The 21,860-nt window shown below is 55.0% G+C and overlaps 2 protein-coding genes across 2 annotated transcripts; both read left to right on the forward strand.

Moving 5' to 3' along the window:
• Positions 1–4,078: 4,078 nt before the first annotated feature.
• NCLIV_016500 (conserved hypothetical protein) lies at positions 4,079–6,455 on the forward strand (the record flags this gene model as incomplete). The annotated part of the gene is made up of 6 exons (XM_003881842.1): positions 4,079–4,132; positions 4,444–4,584; positions 5,252–5,394; positions 5,536–5,626; positions 6,021–6,077; positions 6,336–6,455. 6 exons carry the CDS (start codon positions 4,079–4,081, stop codon positions 6,453–6,455), a joined length of 606 nt encoding a protein of 201 aa, XP_003881891.1.
• A 3,750-nt stretch (positions 6,456–10,205) lies between these two features.
• Positions 10,206–16,546, forward strand: NCLIV_016510 (putative subtilase family serine protease; the record flags this gene model as incomplete). The annotated part of the gene is made up of 7 exons (XM_003881843.1): positions 10,206–11,285; positions 11,645–12,149; positions 12,705–12,773; positions 13,175–13,311; positions 14,537–14,700; positions 15,254–15,570; positions 16,236–16,546. 7 exons carry the CDS (start codon positions 10,206–10,208, stop codon positions 16,544–16,546), a joined length of 2,583 nt encoding a protein of 860 aa, XP_003881892.1.
• Positions 16,547–21,860: the final 5,314 nt, after the last annotated feature.

Here is a 21,860-nt window from a genome sequence, read left to right on the forward strand (position 1 = left end):
GAATGGTTCCGAGTGTACAGGGGACCGTGAACAGGGAAGTGTGGCGGCACGGCTGCAGTGACAAAGGGGAACGGGAAGATGGCCTGTGGTTGTCCCGCGTCGGCACACACAAAAAAGGGTTTTGCGCTCCGTTCGGCGCTAGAAAGCCGTAGCCGTTTTTAGTTGTCGCAGCTGCTACAGCAAGCTTGCGATGCGGAGGGAGGCGCTCTCTGCACGCAGTTTTCTTGTCGTGACGTAGAAAACCACAGAAACAGCAAGAGGTCGGGTACACGGCTGTGTGCATTCGATACGCGTCGCTGTCGAAAGCTTCATTTGCAGCGCCCATGGCGGGGCGCTTGACGGAGTGTAGTCTGGTCCGGAAGTTCGTGCAATTTCTTTAGATTTACCGAGAAATGGGTCTACTTCCGACGAAAGACACCAGGCTGATCCTGCGAGTGCCTGCGCAAACAAATGGGTCGGGTGATTTTTCCATCCTGATCGCAAATCAGAGTTCCTGTGTCGGCTACGGAGCGCAACGTACACGGCTTCCACTAAATTTCTATGTCTCTTGAAGGGGACCTGATTCTGTGACGTTTGATGGGTTTCCGACAACACCGAAACTGCAGTGGAGCTCGGCCCACTTGAGCGGGGGCAAGACAGACGCGGGCAGGCGCTGTGTGTCATTGGAGGTTAGGACTGAAAACGGCCGCATCGCTTAGGGGACGTTTTTTCGTTCCTAACTCCTATGTGGAATGCCGTAGCGGGTTCGAGGGGCATTGACGGTTCGTCTTTTGCCCGTCTTGTGGACAGCTGTCAATGGAGGCAATGCAGAATTGGGAAGTGAGACACCGCGCGTACGGTTCCACGTTTTTCTTTCGTGGAGTAGAGGTGAGACGGGAAACATTCGCGGGCAACAGTGTCTTTTCCAAGCAACGCGTGCAAGTGCTTGTTCGTGTCAGATAAATGTCCGTCATAATTGATGTGGAGGTGAAAGGTATCTGTTTTGTCCCCAGAGGAATGTACAGCACTGAGCGCCTCGACGGTGCGGGGGTCATTTGTGTCGGCTGCTTGTGTTTGGAGTGTCCGTATATATGCCGCTGTGGGAGATTTCTTCCGGAACGGCCATACACTCGATTCAGAACTACATTGGTTTCCCCGCACTTGAAGCGAGGCACCTGGCTTCTCTGGACTATCTGGTTATTTTGCCTCATCTAGGCTACCGATGTGGGATGGAAAAAACTGCAGGCGTGAGACCGCAGGCTGACCTCCCAAATAGGCGTTGCGGGGTCAATCGTTTTCTCAGACCCCCGTTGAAAAAATTTGCTTTTCTGGCAGCTGGAGGCGTTTCCCAGCAGATTTCACTGGGCAATATAAAATCGGCATGTTTCCGAAACGAACTCGCAGTTCTAGTCCTTCCTCAGCAAACAATTCTTCTGTGGAACCAAAACGTGTATAGTACAGTCTCCGGTGTTACTCTTGGCCTGCAGAAATATACTCATATCTAATCACGCCCGCATAGAACACGCCTGCGTGCTCTAAGCGTCTTTTTTGAGGCAGCGCGTCTCTCAAGGCTACTTTCCAGTGTATGACCCGCTTATCTATCGGTATGACGACAGTCCCGCCCCAGGCGACATATACTTTGCTTCGAGTCCCGGGGTAGATTGCCAAGAGCAGAAGTAACTAGCTAGAATGTCGTTTTCGAGTGCCCTGGTCAGGTAGCGATCGGATTTGCGTGAGCGGGTTTTGGAATCCTTTACAGAAAAGCATGTCATTAACGAGAAAACAAGCAAATACAGAGGCTGCGTCCTGCGGGGCCCCTCGCACCCTTTTGTCAAGGTGTGCCTTGCTGTGTCTCGTCCCGTGCTTCTTCAAAAGTTGCCAGCTTTCTATTGTTCGATTTTAAACATAAGACCGCAAGACGGTGGTGCTTCTAAAAAGCGGGCGTGCATTGTCTATCAAGTTAAACCACTCCAATCATAGCTCGTTCTCGGGTGTCGCATCGTCTCAACGGAAGCATCTCCTCAGTACCATCAGAGGCCCTGGCCTCCGCACCCAGGCCGGCGGTCTCATCCGTGGACCAAGCTTACGAAAATTCTCGTCTTCTGCTATGCCCTGTCTGCGCAGGGGCAGACGCATTACAAAGTGAAACATTTCGACCTCTTCAGCAGATCCTCATCTAGCGAGCAAAGAACTGGATACGATCGTTCCGTTCGGCATAGTCCTATGGATAACGATTTACAGTGCCGCCCCCGTTTGCAGAGCGGATCAGTCCTGCCACGTTTTTCTGGTGACTGTCCCACTTCCGCGAACTGTGCTGCGCATCTCATACAGGCAAACTGTTATCCCAAAGGGAGCGCCTTTCCTCCACGATAACCCCTCTTTGTTTCCTCTCTCCCGGAGACAAAAACACGCACGTGTGTATGTAGCGACAGTGTCCGTTTCTGTCACACGTTTTTCTGCCTATCTACTCACTTGATTCTGTAGACTCAAATTCGTCTCCGTTACACAGACATGCCCCGTGTACGAGACTTGATCTCTCCTGGCTCGGTACAGCCGGTTCGGTGCTGCGGTAACGTTTGGATTGATTTTGTGTAGTGACGTTCTGCAGAGAGGCGTTGCGATGAACGCCAGAGCTCTGACTTCACCTGTTCAACTCACCTTCCTTGTAACAAAAGATCAGTTTTCCTTCGTGGGCTCGGTATTCGTGCGCAATAAATTCCCAATTCAGTGTCATTACTCGTAGAACATGGCAGGCAGACATGTACCACACATTTCCAGGAGTGTCTACGGTCAACGCTGAATGCCTCCTTCGACTGATTCAAACATCTATACACTTTATCCTCCCTCACGCGTCCCGACCCACCTCGATGGCCTGTCGAAACGCCGGGGCCTTCCTGGAGTACGGCCTCCACTGCGAAGTTTCAAAACGGTGCCCGACTTCACTCCCTGTCTTGCCTTTCTCGCTTTCTCTGGAGTATGTCGGGAGGGCTGCTTGATCTTCCCGCTCCGCTCTCTCGTTCGCGATGTCGTGCTGTCACCACGGCTGTTCGGGGCCTGTGTTTGTTCATACTAGCAGCCACGGACACTGCGGGCATCACTGCGGGCACGGCTGTGGCCATCATTGCGATCACGGATTCTGCGGGTGTTGTTGCTGCTGTTGCGACTGCAATGAATGCTGTGGATGTTGCCACTGCTGTTCGTGTTGCCATTGTTGCTCGTGTGGATGCTGCTTGGCCGCTATCATTATCGCGCTTCTCCTTTCCCTTTCCGGCGGGCTCCTCGGCTTCATCCTGCGATTCCTATAAAGCATGAGACGGCCGGCATGCCCCTGCGTTAACCTTGGAAATTCCGTGAAGTAGGCGACGGCTCACGAGGCACCGCTCGGCAGCGCACATCAAATTCTTTGTCTTCTCAACAAACTGTACGAGGGCTGCGACGAATTCCAAAGAACGCAGACCCTAATGTTGGTGACGTGGTGAAGACGAGAGCAAAACGCACAGTACGAAACGGCGCAACCGCTGCGACTACAGGCAGGGGTCCCTACTGGCCGTGAAAACCTACAGGTTCACTTTCGATTGTGTGGATTCATCGTCGATCTTGCCAACGATAGTGTTGACGCGTGAGTTCGAAGGGTTCGCTGTGCAGTTAGTGTGTGTCTGTAGATCTGCCATTGCGTCGACTTCTATCCCCCGCCTCTACGTCTTGCCGACTGTATATATGGGTTGTCAACTTGTGTTCAGTCCATGGTCGATATGTTGAGCTGTGTCTGAGGCGGCGGTTGCGGAGACAACAATCAACCTAGTACTCAAGCGGCGAGTGTCCAGTCGACAAACGCATGCAACGTCTCTGCTCACAGGACAGTAACTCAGCGCCGGCTCCAGGCCGACCTCAGTTGCGAACCAAGTCGGCATTTTACGTGGACGAGAACATGATGGCGGCGCACGGCAACCCTAGTCCCGTGGACCGCCACCGACCAGCAAGCGCCACGACACACTCGCCGTCCAGCGGTGTGCCACACTGGCGAGAGTCGGTAAAGCACGCCAGGCGCCGCCCGCGGTTTAGCGTCTTTAGCCGCGACGCTCTCGTCGCGAAATCCGAGATGCTCGAAGTTCTCGGAGACATCCTGGATAGCTGGGGAGACGAATGCGTCGAAGTGAGCTGGGCCAGTGCGTTTGAAACAGTTACGCTTTCGAAACCTCACCGCCGTCGTTCTCTCGTCTTCTTGTCCATTCCTCTGGAACACAACAGCCTTGGGACGACATGCAACGCAGGGACAGCAATGACCCTGTGTGGGCGTTTGCATTACTAGTGACACTACCGGAGAGGCTGCCGCCTGGGGTCGCTTGTGGGAACATGATAGGCAAGGCGCCAGAGGCGCCAACTCGTGCCGCGCCAGCAGATAGCGCGTCGCCGAATTACCGTCCTGTTATGTTGCCGTTTATCGTTTGTAACGTGTCATGACAGGGGCTGGCCAAGATGCGCCCAGAAGATATTTTCCGGAAAGCACGTGACGTCATGACAGAGCTCGCTCAGCTCACGAGGACACAAGGAGTCTTGATCGAGAGCCTGAAAGGCGACATAGAAGGCGTTCGGCAGGAGCTCGACGTAAGTTGGAAGTCCTTTTCCGTGGTTGGTTTTTTCACGAAAGCGGGAGGAAACCTAGGAGCTCGCAGGAACCGGCGTCACGAAACGTGGTGGCTGGACAGCAAGGGGCAGGCTACCTCTGGAGAGGAGTGTTTGTAGTCGCTTAAGAAGGAGGCATCCACTCGAGATGTTCTATTTCGTATCCGGTACGCCCTAGGGGAGTCAAACACAGTGCGTTTTCACGCTTGTGGGCGCCGGTGGGTTCAAAATCGACCTGCTCTGCTTGAAAAGAAACGAGGGTGGTTCTGACGACCAATGCATACAGGCCACGCGGAAAGACAAGGAAGTTTGTATAGAGAAAATGGACGAACTTGAGCAAGCTCACAAACAGGCAGCAGGTGAGAGTTTGCAATACTGGAGTGGAAAGACTCGGATCTTTGTCATTCAAGGATCACCAGTCTCGTCCTGTTTTTCCACATAACCCCAAACGACCGGCACTACGGTGTAGTGGCCTGCAGGGCACGTGCTATTTTCCCGCATGTGCCCCTGCTTCACTGATCGGTGCCGTGTTTTGTCTGCTGTAGAGAAATTACATGAAGAACTGTCACAGGAACGGCAGGCTGTGGCAACGCTTGAGAAGGTAGTAGCTGATTTGACAGAACAATGTCAAATTATGGCTATGGAGCAGAACGAGACGAAGCATAGCCTCACAACGCAGCTGCTGCAATGCCAGGCGCGCATCGATGAAGATAACCGGATCGCAAAAACAATTCTTTCGAGGCTCGTTGAAAAAGATTCCAAAATCTTCGCCCTCCAAGGAAAACTCAAAAAGTAAGAAACGAACGGGGAAAACTAGATGTGCAAGTCTCCTTAGGGCATGCGTTTTGCTGACCCTTTCAAGCTCAACCACAGATAGTAGATGCACTGAGACTGCAAGGCGGTCATTAGCCGCCGACATGTTCGTTTCCGCAGGTACACACATACCACGCAGCAAATGAAGGAGATTGAGCAAGAGTCTGACTTTCACTTCACCCTCTTATGCGAAGCCCACAGAAAGATTCAGGTGAGCTTAGATGCTGGCACATATCGACGCCTCAACGGGTCCGGAGGCAGGCGATAAACCACAGGACCGTATCCTTCCACGACGGACAGTTCCCCCCGGAAAACAGGTAACATGCAGTGGTCCACAGTGCATCCTTTTTCCGTCTTTCCTGCAAAAGTCGTACAGATAGACTCTCAGCATCTTGTCAGTCTTCACGAAGGAGCGGCTGCACTCTGTTCTCACATGTCGCACCCCAGTACAGAAAAATTCCTCCTGGCACAGCCCGTTGGCACGGCATTGCCACAGAAGAAAACACTTGACGCAGTGTTGATATCTTGATTCGACGGCGACTTCACCGGGAATCAGACCTTTTTGGTGAACACTGTCCGGCGCTTGCAACTTGCTTCTGCATCAGGAGATAATTCCAGTTCACGATGAGATCTTGGCCCGGGCTAGGGCAACAGTGAAGGCTGTAAGCCTGCATACCTCTGGCTGCATATGCGTCCGACGAGTTCTAGTCGTTATATTAGCACGTAATCAGATTATGCACTAATCCCCGGGTTAACGTTAGGTCATTTGATGTAGCTCTCAGAAAATCCGTGCGTATCCGTCAGTTTCCACCCCCGGCGTGGAAGAATGGCTTCGGCGTGATTGTGCACGGGGTGGGGTGCGCGGACTCTTCGAGTACAATGTAGAAGCGCTGATTTGGCGTGTGATGTGGCTGATTCAGACGTCCGACTGCTTAGACGACGCCTTGGCGGCAGAGGAAGCCTTCCAGGCCGATGCGAAAGTGAATGTCGAGGACGTTATACCTTCTGTCCGTGTGAAGCGGCAGACAGTCAAACCCTGAAAGGCCACCATTACCTTCTTCCCTTTATTCGATACATTGGGAGCACTGAACCAGAGAAGGAATAAACTTGAACTTGAGTCATATTTGCGAGTACCGGCTGCCGCTTCCGATGGGCCCTACGAAACGTTTATAGCTTGCGGTATGACCACGGTGCGCTCTTGAGGCAACGAAGGAAGTCTTAGAGCGAAGGGGATGGCCTACTCGTCTTTGTCCGGAATTCCGCTGGCGTGTGTGTCGAAAGATTCAAGCCATGAAACATCTCGATGCTCGTTTCCTTGTGTTCCTCCCATCTTGCTGTGCTAGCCGTGAGTAGTTCAACGCCCTCCTACATTGGGAAGAGCTCAAAGGAGTCTTCTTTCGGTGCCCATTCTTATATGCTCAACTTTTCGTGGACGAATCATAGGATCTTGTCAGAGTGAGTAAAGTAACCGAAAACACGTACTTTCCACGGGGGCACAGTGCCTTCTCATGACTCACAGCCTGCACTACAATTGGGAGCTCCTGGAAAGATGCGTACCTAAGAGATTCCGTATCTCAGCGGTCCCTCACGAGTCATCACGTCGAAAAAAGACGCGCTCACCCCCCCGCTTGTCCGGTTCCCCGCCTCCAGATTGTTCGTAGGGCAGAAAATTCCATCAGTTCCGCAGGTATTGCCAGTAACACCCACAACGGACCTGGTTCAGTCAAGCCACTTAGAGAAGAACATTTTTCTCGAACTTGAAGCTTACCGCCCATAGCACTCCATTTAACATTTTCTCCGTAAGGCTGGTAGGCGTAGGTATGCAGGTGACAGAGGACTGCTCTTTTTGCACGCAGTACCGGCCAGATGTCTTTGCAGTCGGCGGATCCCCCGTGTCGAACAGGCACGAGGGCGTTTATGAATACTGTGCAACAAATGCGCCGAGGGTTGCCTGAGTTGTGATGTTGGAGACACGGCCCTCACCTGACGAGCACGAGCCAGTTCGTGCCCCTCAAAACAGTAGGAACTGAATTCTAACCCTGAAAATGTCGCTACCACACTTCGTCCACGTGCCCCACGCATTTGTTTTCCTACCATACTGCCTGCTCCGAGATCTGCTCCATTCATGCCTTCGTCTCACTCACACATACGCGTTTCCTAGCAATTTTTTGGGCGGTGGTCGGCGTCATGGCACGGGGGATCTGTGAGCTGCGACCGCTGCCTTCGTGCGGACTTATTATAGACCAGAGTTGGTCTGTCGCAGATCTTTCTGCGGAGGAAACGACTCGGCTCCAGATATTAGTGAAGAATGGTAACCTGCATTCGGGTGCCTCGCTCTTTGGCATCTCTTCCGTGATTAACCGTCTCTCCAGTGTGCAACAACGTTTCGTGGTGTTTTCGCTTCCCGGTGTTGCGCGACTGGCGGAGCGACTGTGCGCGAGAGCCTCCCGGCTCGGACCCGCCGGGCAACGCCAAGTGACCTCGACGCGAAGGACTCGGGCAAAGTTCCGGGCTGAGCTCGAAAGTCTCCCCAGCTGAAACGAAACTGGGGAACGACGACATCGAAATCGCCTGCCGGAAAAAAAGTCCCTACCCTTAAGCGTTTCTCCGTGTTGGGTGGTCTAACCAGACGCCCGCTCCAGGAATCGGTCGAGGTGCACGCGGCAAATGAAACTCTCTTGTCGGGCCTCAAGAGACACCAAGAAACCCGTGTCCTTGTCCTCCTAATCCAGATTCCCATTCTCTGGCACGGCTCCGTCCACATTCCAGAAGCTCATCCCCCTTTTCTCGCTGTCAATCCATTTCCGCCAAAAACGCGGTTTCTCCACAGTGCGCCTTGTCTCACGGGCCCCGCCTTTTGAGCCCGCCATTCGTGGCGTTTCGGGCAGTCTCGAACATTTCCATCAGCCTGCGTTACAGAAAAGGACAGCTTTTTCGTGGATATCGGCCACGCCCACTAAAGACCCTCCGTGACGGGTAACCCCATTACACTGAACAGTATCCTTTACAAAGCACACCAGGCTTCAGTATTGTGCGCCTGGTCGCCTGCGTCTCCATTGGCACAAAGCGCCCAAACTCCTTCCACGACGCTTTCCTGGAGGCTGCTCGAGGTTTAAGCTTTATCCGTTATTCTGTATGCATCGCCAGTTGTGGCTGCTAACAGCAGTATGGCGACGGCTGGCGAGTCAAAACTACAGGTAAATGACGCCCAGTGCGGCAACTAGCATTTGACCATCCGGCGCATCCTGACAGAAAACCCTCGCGGTGGTTCGTCTGTTTGTTGCTTTCCTTTCCTATTCGAGACAGAGAACTCGATACAGGAAATCCTCTGCTTCGTCACGGCCGAGACACCGGAACTGTGTGGCTCTTAGCCGTATGCATCTGCAAGCTGTGTCTCGGCATTTACTTTCCGTTTTTTCGTCCAGCCTTCTGGGGAACAGAACATGCGCTGTGACTGCCGACACCATCCGTGTTTTGCTGGAGTTGCGCCTGTCAGCTCTTTTATCGTGTGCACCAGGCCGTAGCGGAGATCTCCACAGATGTGCGTTTGAGGACTTTTCCCTTTTTTCTGAATGTGGACCTACACTCAGCCGTCACTTCGCCGCCGCACTTGAACCATGGCGAAGATCACCCTACCTCGCTATTCCAAAAGCGGTCCTAAATCTCCCAGCGAAGTCCACCTCCATCGGCCCACGCAGCGCCACAGTGTGTCTCGGGTCGCCCTCGTTCTTCTTTTCTTTGCACTCCTGCCGCCATGCTTCGCTCAAGTCCCGCCCCACGGCCAACCGGCCCTCGAACTTCATGACACACTGACTCGGAGTCCCCTACGAAGCGACCGAGGAATCGCGGCTTCTATAGCGAGCACCAGCAGAGAACAACTGCCCAGAGCCGATCTACACGCCGGGGGAAACCCTCTCTCCAGCCGCGACGACACTGCGTCGTTTTCGAGTCAACCTTTCACGGAGAGTAGAGATAAGCCAACGCGAGAGACGAGGAACGGCCCTACGGAACAGGGTGACCAGGCGACGTCTGCGTCCACCGGAAATCGCAACGTCCTCATCGTCTGCGGTCGCAGCACGTGTGACAGGTAAGTGCTGAGAAAGGCCCTCTTCACTCTCAACTAACACGAATGTGCCTTTTGTTTAGTTGCCCGGGATTTAGATTGTTCATGTGGCGCTCAAAACTCTATACGACGAAAAACGTCGAAACGGAGGCAGCAAGTGGGGTATCTCGATGGCCCGACGCAGTTTGCAGGTCTGCACGCACTGCGCCGGCTGCATCAGAGGCATGTGGACGCACAACAAGGCAGTAGAAGGTAAACCAGAGAGGGAACGGATAGCCGAGTTCCTATCCGTGGAGCCTGACGTCGGCCTGCCAGCACGTCTCGCGGGGAGTGGGACTGGATGCATAGACTGGCCGCTAACAGCTCTCGGGAGAGTTGGGTGAACAGCCAGTCCGAATCCTGCGTACGGACAAGAGGGAAAATGCACACCTGGGGGAAGGAGACGATCGCTCGTCTGAAGCCTCGATGAGCAGAAAGTGGGGAACCAGATTCGCCACAAAAAGAACCTTTTGCCGTTCGACAAAGCTTAGCCTCTTTGCGCGGTCTTCCGTGCCATCTCGATCTCGCAATCTCGCAGAGGCAGAGAAGGCACCGAGAAACAGAGAATTCTTCAGAGAAGACACAGTTGTGTCCGGTGGCTGCCGTCCCTTTCGAAGCGGGCTGCTGATTGTCCGTGTGTTGCTTGGGTTCGCATAGACGCGCGCTGGAGGATGCCGCAAGAGATGCAATGGAACGGGCGGCAAACCAGCACTACCGTTCTGAGGCGCAGATCCCAAACACGGACCCCCGGCACGGGGATCCTGACAAAACGTTTCAGGGTCAGAGCAGGCAGGACGCAGAGGAACTCAGGGCGGGCGCGACGAAAAATGTCGAAGGAGGGTGGGCTCCGCCTTCTGATCAGAAAGCTTCTCAGGTGTTTCACGTTTCTCTCTTCCACGGGGAAGAGCTGCGGAAGCTAGCAGACGAAGACAAAGAGTCGGAAACAGAAAGTCAGCGAGCCGTGGACAGCGCGGCGGAGACGTCCTCCAGCGCCGGCGTTGGAACTGCCGAAGGGGGCTACAAGAAGTCCGGAGTCAGTCGAGGAACTCTTGTGGGCAACGGCACTCGCAGCACGAAAACGCAAACAGGGGAAAGTGCTCATGAGCCACAAGGCCCATCAGGCGTTGAACGCGAGTCGCAGCCTCTGGGGTCCAGCCCTGACGGATTTTTGTCCCCGTATAGACAAGCATCGACTTTCGCGCGCCTCGACTTTCCTCTGCTCTCCCATCTCTTGCCGTCTTCGGTCTTGTCCGGTGACCCTCACTCGGCTTCTGGGTCCGTCTCTCTTCTTGATTCGGCTGCTTCGGCCTTCCAACCTAGCGAGGCGCCTCGCGCCTTGCAGCCGTCTCCTAACCCGTCAGACTCCACGTCTCCAGCGTCGCCTTCCGCCTCGGCCCTCGGACAACTCACCGGCGACTCGCAGGAAAGAAAAGACGCGAAGGCTGGCGAGCGCAGCCATCACAGAAGGCAGAAGCCGAGCAAAGGCGACCTGCAAGGAAGAAGCTTCCACGGGTCCGCCATCACTCAGGTCCGCTACGTCCTTTGGGGCAAAAGCTGGCGAGGTTCGGACGACACGGCTACACCTAGCAGCTATCTTGAAGACGAGGAGGGTGCGCCCGTCTCGGAAGAAAGAGAAGAGGGCGAGGGCCAAATGCGCAAGAACGCCGAGAGCGTGTGCACCATTGATGGAGCAGCACTTCATCACCTCTCCTGCGAGGTGATTCGACTTCACGACTGCAACGCCGTCATCGACCCGCAACTACTGGCAGTAAGGCGTTACAGTACCTAGAGAACGGCGGCTCGCCAGAAAACGAGAATGCAACCTTCGGGGAGGGAAAGACGTGAGGAGGGAACTGGGGAAGGCGAAAGCAGAGCGACTCATCAGGCAGCAACGGAAGGCAAAAGGCCCAGCAGACACTTCTGGATTCTCTTCTCAGACGTCCGGGCGCCCTTTCTTTCAGCGCCTCCTGCTTCTTCACCTCTGGTCCTGTCTCGATTGTATCGCCGACAGGCAGGTCGCACAGACTTCCCTGCCTGCTTCAGCCCTAGGCTCTCGCTCTCCCGTGTGGAAATCAGGTTCAGCTTCGAGACGGAGTTGTCGCTCATTCCCGGTTCTCTTCTGTGCAGGCGTATCTGCGGGAATCGCCTTGCGTCGAGGCTGTCGGCTTTGATCAACAAGCGGCGCCGTGCATCGTCGAAGAAGAAACAAAACCCTTGCTGTTTCCTTCCCTTCGTCCGCTCCAAGACGACGGCGAGCTCTTCACAGAAAGTCGCTTTCAGAACGCCTTTTCGCCTTCGGAGCTCTCGTCGTCCCCGCCCTTCGAGGGACCGACGTTTGGCGCGTTCGTGCCGCAGGCCGGAGCGCGACGCCGGAAAGAGCCGCTGGAAAGCAAAACCGAAAACGGTTTGAAGAAAGAGGAAGAGAGTCAGCCGGAAGAGTCGGAAGACGGCGAAGAAGAAAGATACCCGTGGAACGGCAACCGCGGCTCAAAGTCTCCAGACCCCTGGACAAAGATGATGAAACGCTTCAAAGGCTTTCCCAACGATCCTCTCCTCTCCTGGATCCCCCAGTGGGAACTCTTGAATGACGTCACAGGCGTGGACGCAGATCTCGCCTGGAAGAGGACCAAGGGTAACCAAAACACTCGGCCTGAGCGCCTACAGGCAGTACAGAACGGCCAGGACTTGGTTCCGTAAAAGGATTGTTCTGCAGAGCTTTTTCACACCGGCGAAACTGCACAGACACTCTTACCAGTTGACACACATCTCTCACATCACGCGTGCCTCGTGAAGAGACGTCGGTGGGTATCTTGCGGCTTGGTTCCAACTCACAGACACACTGATTTCTTTCCACAGCGGCGCTAGGTAGAAGGCCTAGGAGCCGAGGAGCCCCAACGGCCAGATTCAGGTACAGCTACCCATGCGGAGAAGGGGAGATCGCCTGTTGGAGAGGCAGGCGTGGCTGCCTGCGCAGAAAATATGAAGACCGCAAAATGACGAGAGACACCGAAGCAGCAGCTTTGCCTTCGGAGGATAGAGATGCCTGGACTGTGAGGGGACAGGGAAATCACGAAAACAGACGAGAGGCCAGAAAAAACAAAACGACAGACCCAGGAAACTGGTTTTCTACGAATCAGTAGACGTGTGTCGATTCGGAAGCTCGTGTCTCCACTGGACTTCGCTTCAGGCGGATCAGGTTCGATTGAAGAGCAGCCGGCCAACACAATTGCTGTCGTTGACTTCGGATTCCAACTGAGTAAGCAGATGTGCAAAATGCCCATCTATTTCTCTTCCCGTGCGTGTACACGCACGAGAAATGTCTTGACCCAAATGCACGCCTGTGCTTCGAACCTACCGTTCCACCGCACAAACAACCGGCTCTTTGCTCGTCCCTTGGTCCGGTGCTCCTGCGTATGCGTGCTTTGTGGTGGCGAGTCTGTCCCTCCGTTTCCGCGCCTCGCCAGCCCTTCGTCACACCCCAGGCCCGCGCCGCGCTCGTGTGCTCCCCCGTTCCTCTCCGATGTCCCCGTTCCTCTCCGATGTCCCCGTTCCTCTCCGATGTCCCCGTTCCTCTCCGATGTCCCCGTTCCTCTCACCTCGGCGCCGCTCTGATCCCCCGTATTTCTGCCTCCGTGTCTCCGCCTTGCTCTCGCGAAGGCCACGAAGATCTGTGGCACAAATGGTGGAGAAACACTCAAGTCGGAGCCAAGACGGGAACCTCGGAGTGGCCTCACAATTGCGCCGACGGCATCGACAACGACGAGAACGGCTACGTCGATGACTGTTTTGGATTCGTAAGTCGACACCCCAAAAAGTCTGCGGAGCTCCGCCTCGTTCCTCGAGGCACACACCAGGTTCCTCCTTTGCCACGCCTCTTCAGCCCCGCCACTCGATACCCTATCTCTCTCTCTCTCTCTATCTCTCTCCCTATCTATCTATCTCTCTATCTCTCTCTCTTTATCTATCTATCCATCTTTGTATCTATCTACGTATATCTATCCATCTATCTATCTGTCCATCTATCTGTCCATCTATCTATCCATCTATCTATCAATCAATCTATATCTATCTATCTATCAATGTATATCTATCCATCTTTGTATCGATCTACTATCTATCTACCTGTCTGTCTATCTATCTATGTAGCTATATATATATATATATATATATATATATAGGTGCATACACGTGTGTACATATACACATGGCAGGTATCAGTATATGTGTATGTATAGAAAAAAAGGAACATGGATGTACTCATAGAGATACGCATATATCCGTCTGCCCAACTGGCTATCGGCCTGCGTCGAGCCATGCATCGTGAAAGATGTCCCTGTGTATAGGTCTGTGTGCAGATTGAGGAAAAGCTGTGGTTTTTGTCCACTTGCACGGGTGTAGATTTGCTGACGATTGGTCCCGTTTCTGCGGCCGGCTTTGGGGGTTTTCTGAGGACATGCAAATTCTCCGAGCTGGGGCAGTCTCTGTGCTTTCTTTGCGCGTGCCTCTCGCAGTCCTTTGCAGCCTCTGGTGGCACCCAAGGAAGTCTCCTGGGAAAACACGGGACCGCTGTGGCAAGTCTCTGCTGTGCAGGGACGAACAACGCGAGAGGCGTCGCTTCAGTAGGGTGGAACCTCCGGCCGATGGCTCTCCGCGTGGACGTGAGATATCCCCGAAAAGGAAAGACACCGTTTGTCGCTTGCTCCGTCGCAGTGGTGGATCTGCCTTGTGTGTGATGGAAGAGCGTCTCGACCAGTGGCAGCACACGTGAAAGTGGGACAGGCCGGGTGGCGACACGCGCATGCTTCGACCCGTGGAAAACTCCCAACTCTGTACTTGTTCCTCTTGGTACGCGGTTCATCCCGGTAGCGCTAGGGGAACTGCGGTGTACGGGCATCTACGTGAAAGCAACAAGGAACTGCGTAGGCATCTACACGATTGATGTGCGCACGTGGAGAGGAGCCTCTCCATACGCCTCCGTCCCGTTTCGAAAAAGACCTTTCTGCGAGTTGCTTCCACCAGGAGCTCGAGGCAGCCTTGCGTGCCGTCTCGGTTTCTTTCACGCTTCTTCCTGGCATCGGCCTCTTTTTGGGCCTTCAGGGGTCTTACTCACAGATTGCTGAGGCCGTGAACTACGCAGCGGACAAGGGAGTGAAAGTCATCAATCTCAGCCTGGGAGGCCCAGCGTAAGTTTCTGCTCAACGTACGGCGCGGGAAAGAGTAAAGGAGAGGAAAGCGCTCAACAACACACCAGGCGTATTTGCGCGTTTGGCTCTGCTTCGGCCGGCACGGATCTTTCCGTAAACGAGGGGAAGTCCCGAGTTCCCTCTCCACATGCACAACTCTGCCTCTGTCCCTAGACACATCAACCTCTATCCCGGTAGAGAAATACAGGTATCTATTTTTATCCATCTGTATATATATAAACATATATGTATATGAACGTATATGTATATATATATATATGTATATATACAGATGTATAGATGTATGTGTGGAGACGTCTCAACATGCTCTCTCTAGCTCCATCTCTGTAGCGTGAATGTACAACTGATATACTGCAAGTCTCTGTTTTCCTTTCAGGAGACACGTGTCTTGACAGTGAGAGGCATCATTCGTCTCTGCTCCAACTGCTGGGCATGCATGGTCTGCGCTGATGTACGGCCCTGCGTGCATGCGGACGTATATGGGTTTTTGTAAACTTTGTGAGAAGGCCGACGCACTGTTTCGTGTCTCTAGGTCCCCAGTTCTGCGGCGCATTGTGGAACAAGCTGACAAGCGGAACATAACTCTTGTCGTCGCAGCGGGGAACCACCGATGCGACTTGGCACGAACTGAAGAGCACGGCTGTCGAACAGAAGACGGAAACCCGAAAGGGTACCCGGCGGCCTACAGCGACACATTTCTGAACGTGATCTCAGTCGGCGCGACAGACAAAAACGGGAAGCTCGCGGCCTTCACCAACTTTGATTCATCGCCTTCTCACTCCCGCGTCCAAGTGGTGGCACCAGGACGAGAACTCCCCTCCTGTAGTGACCGGAAAGGCGCCAATAACGGTGAGAGAAAGAGTCGCCGCGTCACTGTCGCCCCACGGCAGAGACAGAGACACGGAAATCTGTGCCTGTTGTTTCACGTTGCTCCCCGCGTCTTCCGCCTCTCCTCTCGCCGGCATTCTCTTTGTTTCGGCGGCTGTTCCCCAGCTCGGCGGTCTCCGCTTTGGCGAGTCCCGGGGGGACTCTGCTCGTCTCTTGCGCTGTGCGCCTGGACTGGCCGCAGGGCGTTTTCTCGCCTCGTTGTTCTGTGTCGATGGTTTCTCCCTTCTTTTTCTTCGGGCTCTCACTAAAGAAAGGGGACCTGTATAGTAACTGTATACCAACCCTCTCTTGCCACGCTTTTCACTCTTCCACCGCCTTCAGAGTCCGTGTGTGTGTGTGTGTGTGTGTGTCCCCTTGCATTTGTCTCTCCGTTCATGTGGCAGCTTCTGCAAGAGCTGTCTCCGCCCATCTGTTTCCGTGTCACAGCTTCCCGTTCGTCGAGATGTGCATTCTTTCTGGTGATCGTGTTCGATAGCCACGGTTTCCCCGAAACCTCCCCGAAGACGAAATTGGGTGTCTCCCTACGCGCGCTCTACCCCCGAGACGGGCTAATCGGTTTCTGCCCCCATCTGGGACTTGCGCTTTTCTCTCTTCTTTCGCCTCTGAAGAATACCTCTCTGTCTCAGGCACGTCCTTCGCTGCTCCGATTGTCGCCGCCATCGTCGGCTTGCTTCAGCTGGAACGGCCCGACCTGCCTCCCCGCGCGGTGCGCGCGCTCCTCGTGAACTCGTGCAAAGTGACGGGCGACTCTTCGCTGCCTTCGCGTTGTCAGTGCGGAGGCCTGGTCAGCGCTGAGAGGGCTTTGAAACTCGCGGGCGTCGCGCGGAAGAAAGCGAAGGACGGCCGGGAGGCGGACGGCGCAGCCAGAAGGCCCGACGCGCCCGGCACAGACAGGGGAGAGGACGAGAAGGCGAGACTCGCCTCAGCCGGCGGGTGAGACGTGGACAGGTGTCTCCGGCGCGGAGACGCGCGGGAGCGCAGTCGCGAGGACGAAGGCAAAGAGATCGACGGAGAGACACAGAAGTGAAAGCCGGACAAGAGCATGGAGAGGGACGACAAAACAGAGACAAGATGGAGGAAAAGAAAGATGAGGAGAACAAGAAAGAGAAGAACGCGAGGACGAGCGATAACCAGACAGAGGAGAAGAGAAACAAGGAAGAACAAGGAGGAGACTGAGAAGAAGAAAAGAAAGCGAATCGACACAAGCACAAAGGCAGAGAGGCCACGCGCAGGTAGCCTGACACGCCTGACCCACGGAAAAAGCCGGAAGCGCGCGAGAAGAAGGAAAGAGAAACCCAAAAGCGAGGTTCTGGCTGGGCACCGGAGAGCAGGAAGCACGCATGAAGAGAGGAAGGATGAAATCGAGGCACCAGTGGATCCGAACAAGGAAGCGCCTTCCTTGTTGGGGGCTCCTTGCGGTGGCTGTCGAGCAGGGATGGTAGACCAGAAGAAAAAAATCAAAACGTAGCGATGGAGTCGTGAAGGTTGGTGAACAGGCCGGGGGCAGCGAAAACAGGAAAAGGTTCAAAGAAGGAGTTGGCGAAACAGAAAAAACAGATCAACAGATGAACATCGCAGTGGCAGCTCTAGGCGTACACACGCTGGTATCGTTTCACACCCACAGATCCGAGGAAGGCGCGAGAGGCAGAAAAAACGTTCGTTTGTCGTCCCTGTGACTGTTCCGTACAATCCAGCCGGTCCGTGGTTTTCCCGAGAATGTTCAAGCTTCGTGACGACCGTAGATATCTCTCGCAAAATCAACTGGAAACAGACGATGCATGCAACAATGTATGGGTGTGTACATCCTAGCACGCATGCACGCGCGGTGGATCTCGATCCGACCCTTCGGGCGGAAGCGTTTCGCCGCTTTCTTAAAACTCCAGGCGAGTTTGTCTTCCTCGTGTTCCCACTTGCTCACTGAGAAGAAGTGCACCTATAGCTGTACCAGAGGAAAGAGAGGGAAAAGGCAACAGGGCGTCAAACACGATACAGCAGTTCTCGCACAGGAATGCACGGAAAACCTTTGGTGTCAAGAAGCAGACAAGAGACGGCGTGAGTTTTCTCTCATCTCAAAGGATTGGGCGTCTGACAATCGCCTCACGCAGAGCGCATCTTCAGCGTCCGCCGCGGACCCTGGCTGGTTCGGTTTTCCGCTCCGTAAATCTCCCAATCCCGCACTCGCGTCTCAGCACACTTTCAGGGGGGAAACGGCCAACACCGCATGCAAGCGAAAAAGAAATCCAGTGGGCTCTCCGCGCGGGCAAGAAAGGGGAACACACGTCTTGCGTCGGAGTGGACACCTGGCGAACTGTCTAAAAAAGCCGTCTTCGCAGAGCCGACGATAGATGGACCAGAGCTCACCTCCCAAACACAGCGAAATACTGAGAAACCGCTCTTTCCAAAACCTGTCAAAAAAAACCGGAGGAAACAGCAGTCGCAGACCTATCCGCAAACACACACACTTACATACATATCCGCACATTTACATATATATATATATATATATATATATAAATAATAGGCAGACATATACGTACATACATGTAGCTAGATACGTATCTACATATAAAGCTACATATATATATATATATATATATATATATATATGTAGAAAGTATACGACCTCATCAGGTGGCTTGGATGTGAGGTCTGTTGCTTGCGCAGATGAATGTGCGATTGTGAGCGCTAGACTGTGGGGGTGGAAATCCAGGTTCAACTGCATGTGGGCATGCGCACCGATGTGGGTTGCTTCTGAAGCTGCACGAATTCCGAGCAGATGGAGGAGAAATGTGAGATTCTCACAGAAGCTCGGTGAGGCGGATGTGCGCTCCCCGTCCACAGTCCGTTTCACACTGGAGAAAATGCAACAAGGCGCCCCGGGAGGAATAGACTTACGTCTCAACACCCCCTCGCGCAGGTGTCTAAACGCGGCTCCGCACACATCCCTCCTAGACGGTCCCATGGACTGCAGATTCTGTTCGCTCGCACACCAGCCCCCTTTGATTTGGGAATCCACGAAACAACTCATAAACTCGACAAACCAGACCAGCCCTCCTTCTCGGAAGACACTGCCGCCGCATTCGCGATGCGCATGCACGTATTCAAAGCTACCGAAGTGCATGCCTGGAAAAAGCTAGACGAATATGCGGAGACAGACAGGTGCGTGCGGGTTCGTGTCTCCAAAGCAGAGGGCGTCTGTGGGGGATTTTTGGGCCGGACGCGTCTTGTGCGATTTCGGCTCTTTAAAGAGGCCGCGGGGTTCGCTTCTTTTCTTCCCTTCCGGAGGGTCGCGCGGCTTACCAGAGAGGCGCGATTTTCGCGTGGTGACATGCAAAGTCGCCGGCGAGGAGCAAACCGCAAGACATCGCGAGGAGATAGAGACTCTCCGCAGCTTCCACCTGCTGCGCGCCTAGGAACAGTGGCCAGGAACAGGCGCAAAGAGCGAGTGAAACAAAAGGAAGGAGCGCGATCTCCAAGACCCGGCGCTGGACGCCCTCGTCCGGAGAGAACCCGGTTCGAGGAGAAGAAAGGCAAGAAACCGAGGGCGAACAAAGTGTCCTGCGTTGACGCATGCACCCCCCTTGTAAGCACAGGTCAGAGCGCCAGCAGGACACAGGCAATCGCCTGCGCCTAGAGAAGAACACAGACGGACACCTGAAAAGCTCTGGGCACTGGCAAAAAGGCAACGGCGGAGAATCCGGTTTCTCGCGCGGGGGGGTGGGGGGGGGGGAGGACTGAGAGAAACACGCAGCCAGTCGAGGTGAGGACGAAGCAGAGAGATCAAAGAAGCAGGGCACGCACCAGAGGCTGCAATGAGAGAGGCGACGCCGTACGCGACAAATCCAAATCGAATGCCATTCCTCGGTCCCCGGTCGCCTCGCTGAGACAGGAAAGAGTGGCAGGCCGAGAAAAAAGGGAAACGCGAACTTTGCAATAAAACTTTGTGGATCGCCGATGCTCCGGAGCCGCTTCACACGTTTTTCACTCGATTCGCGTCGGAAGGACGATTCCCGAAAAGCACCTTCACACAGTAGATCGACAGGCATTGTCCCTCAGAGTGTGCACCAGCGCAGGAGGGGGTCCGACCTATTCGTGTGTCACTCCGGTGGCGTTTGCGGGTGTATACGAATCCACCCCTTTTTCGGGATCCTCGTGCGTGCCTGCGTCGATACCCAGGACACCGGAGCGGCGAATGGTCAAGCGAACACGAGGACAGTTTCCGTGCAGCTCCTCTCTCCGGGATTGGAGCGCTGGCATTCTACCGAAAGAACTGCGTTCTCTAGCGTTTGTGTTGTGCGTCCAGGCGCGGCTTTGTCCGTTCCTCTCAGGCGCTTCTTACACTTCGAGGACTGCCGAGGTGCGCCAGCTGCATGCCTGCATGCACGCCCCACTTTGGGGGGACGCGCGACGGACAGGACGCACAGAGGCGATTCAGCAATCAAGCGTTTGCGAGAAGAAGGAAACGGCGTGAGTCGCAGACGGAGAGCAGGACTGGAACGGCGCACCAGACTTGCGTAGAACCACCTCAGAGCCTTTCCAAAACGGGGCTCCGGAGACAAACGGGACCGCACACCTGTTCGCCCCATTCCACGCACGTATATCAAGACATATGCGTCGGCATCTTCCGAGGGAGACCGCCGAAGGACTCGGCACGGAGGATGTCGACAGGCTTTTCTAACCCTTGCCCCGTGCACGGGCGGAACTGCACGTTTGACGCCCGCTGCGGGGCTGGCTCTGCTTCGGCCTTTCTGCGTCTCACCCAAGACGCCAGAAGGGTCGTTGCATAGTAGACGCTCCAGCCGATGAGATCGCGTGCAACAGACTCGAAGCCCCAGACTGCAGGTGCACAGAGAGAACAGAAAGGCGGGGGACATATCAGCAGCGGGCTTCAACGAGGAGGGGGGAACCCGGCGACCTTCACGTTTCGCCATGCTTCTGCTGCAGCATGGGATCTCTCACATTATGTTTGGGGAGTCAGAAAGACTACACTGGAGGCGTGGCACACAGAACGACTGAAGACGAGAGAAGAGGACGGCAGACGAGATTAAGAGACCAGGGGAGGGCTGACAGAACGAGAGTAACGAGGAGGGTGAAGAGTGGCCCGGGAGGCAGCGACGCGACAAAAAGCGAAAGAAGACGGTAAACAAGTGGGGAGACACGAAGGCAGGAGTGGGGGGACACGAAGGCGAGGTGAGGAGGCAGACACGTGAAGAGACCGGAGCGAGAGAGAGACGAGAGAAGGCAGAACCACATGAGAGAGGGGCGTCCGTGCACTGTCGGTATGTCCACGGAGCCGCCACCACAGGATCGTGCCAGCGGCAGGCTCTCGCAGGTCGTCTCTTCCATGAGAATCCGTTTTTCGTGCGGACCAAAAGGTGTCTCTCTAGATCGATTCGGGCTCTCTTACGAGGGACAAGGTGCGTGGCGACCGCGCAAAGGCAGAGAGGCGCCAGAGGAAGGAGGCGAAGAAAGAAGCGGGCGCCGGCCGGAGGCTTCGTGACACGAGCCCAGAAAGGAAGGAAGTGAAGGTACAGACCTGCTCGGGGATCGTCGAGTCGCCGGTAGTTCTGAGGTGGACGTACACTCGCGGGGAGGTAGGAAGACGCAGAGGGCGGAGCGGCAGAAGGTAAGGGCGATGTGGCGAAGCACGAAGAGGAGAACCGGACCGACGGGGAAGGACAAGACAAGACAAGGGAAGAATGGCGACTGAGGGATCCCAGTGAAGTGCAGCGGACAAGAGCGGGCGTGGATCCTCTCAGAGGTGGACCGTAGCCGGCAGAAGACGAGCGAAGAGAAGACGGCGAGCCCGGAGACTGGGCGCTGTGTGGGGGGTTAAAAGATATGTCTGATTCCGGACAGGAACTCAGTCCCGCTCTGAGCCTGGACGGCCCCGAGGTGGGGACGTGGTCCCCATCTCTCGGGTTTCCACGCGGAAAAAGGCTTCCTCTCCAGTGGAACTTCACAAACGACGACAGCAAGGGGCGGACACAGGCGGCGGGTTCAAGAGAGAACGGCCGGGACGCGGGTTCAAGAGAGAACGGCCGGGACGCGGGTTCAAGAGAGAACGGCCGGGACGCGGGTTCAAGAGAGAACGGCCGGGACGCGGGTTCAAGAGAGAACGGCCGGGACGGAGGCCTGGCGAGCGTGTTGGACACGCGGCAAAGAAGGCCTTCGCGGCCAACGTTGGGTGAGCGAAAGCGAGAAGAGACTCGACGAAAAGGCAGAGGGGGAAGGAGCGGACGGTAGAGGCA

This window comes from Neospora caninum, chromosome VI (assembly GCF_000208865.1).
Source record: "Neospora caninum Liverpool complete genome, chromosome VI".
Taxonomy (NCBI): domain Eukaryota; phylum Apicomplexa; class Conoidasida; order Eucoccidiorida; family Sarcocystidae; genus Neospora; species Neospora caninum.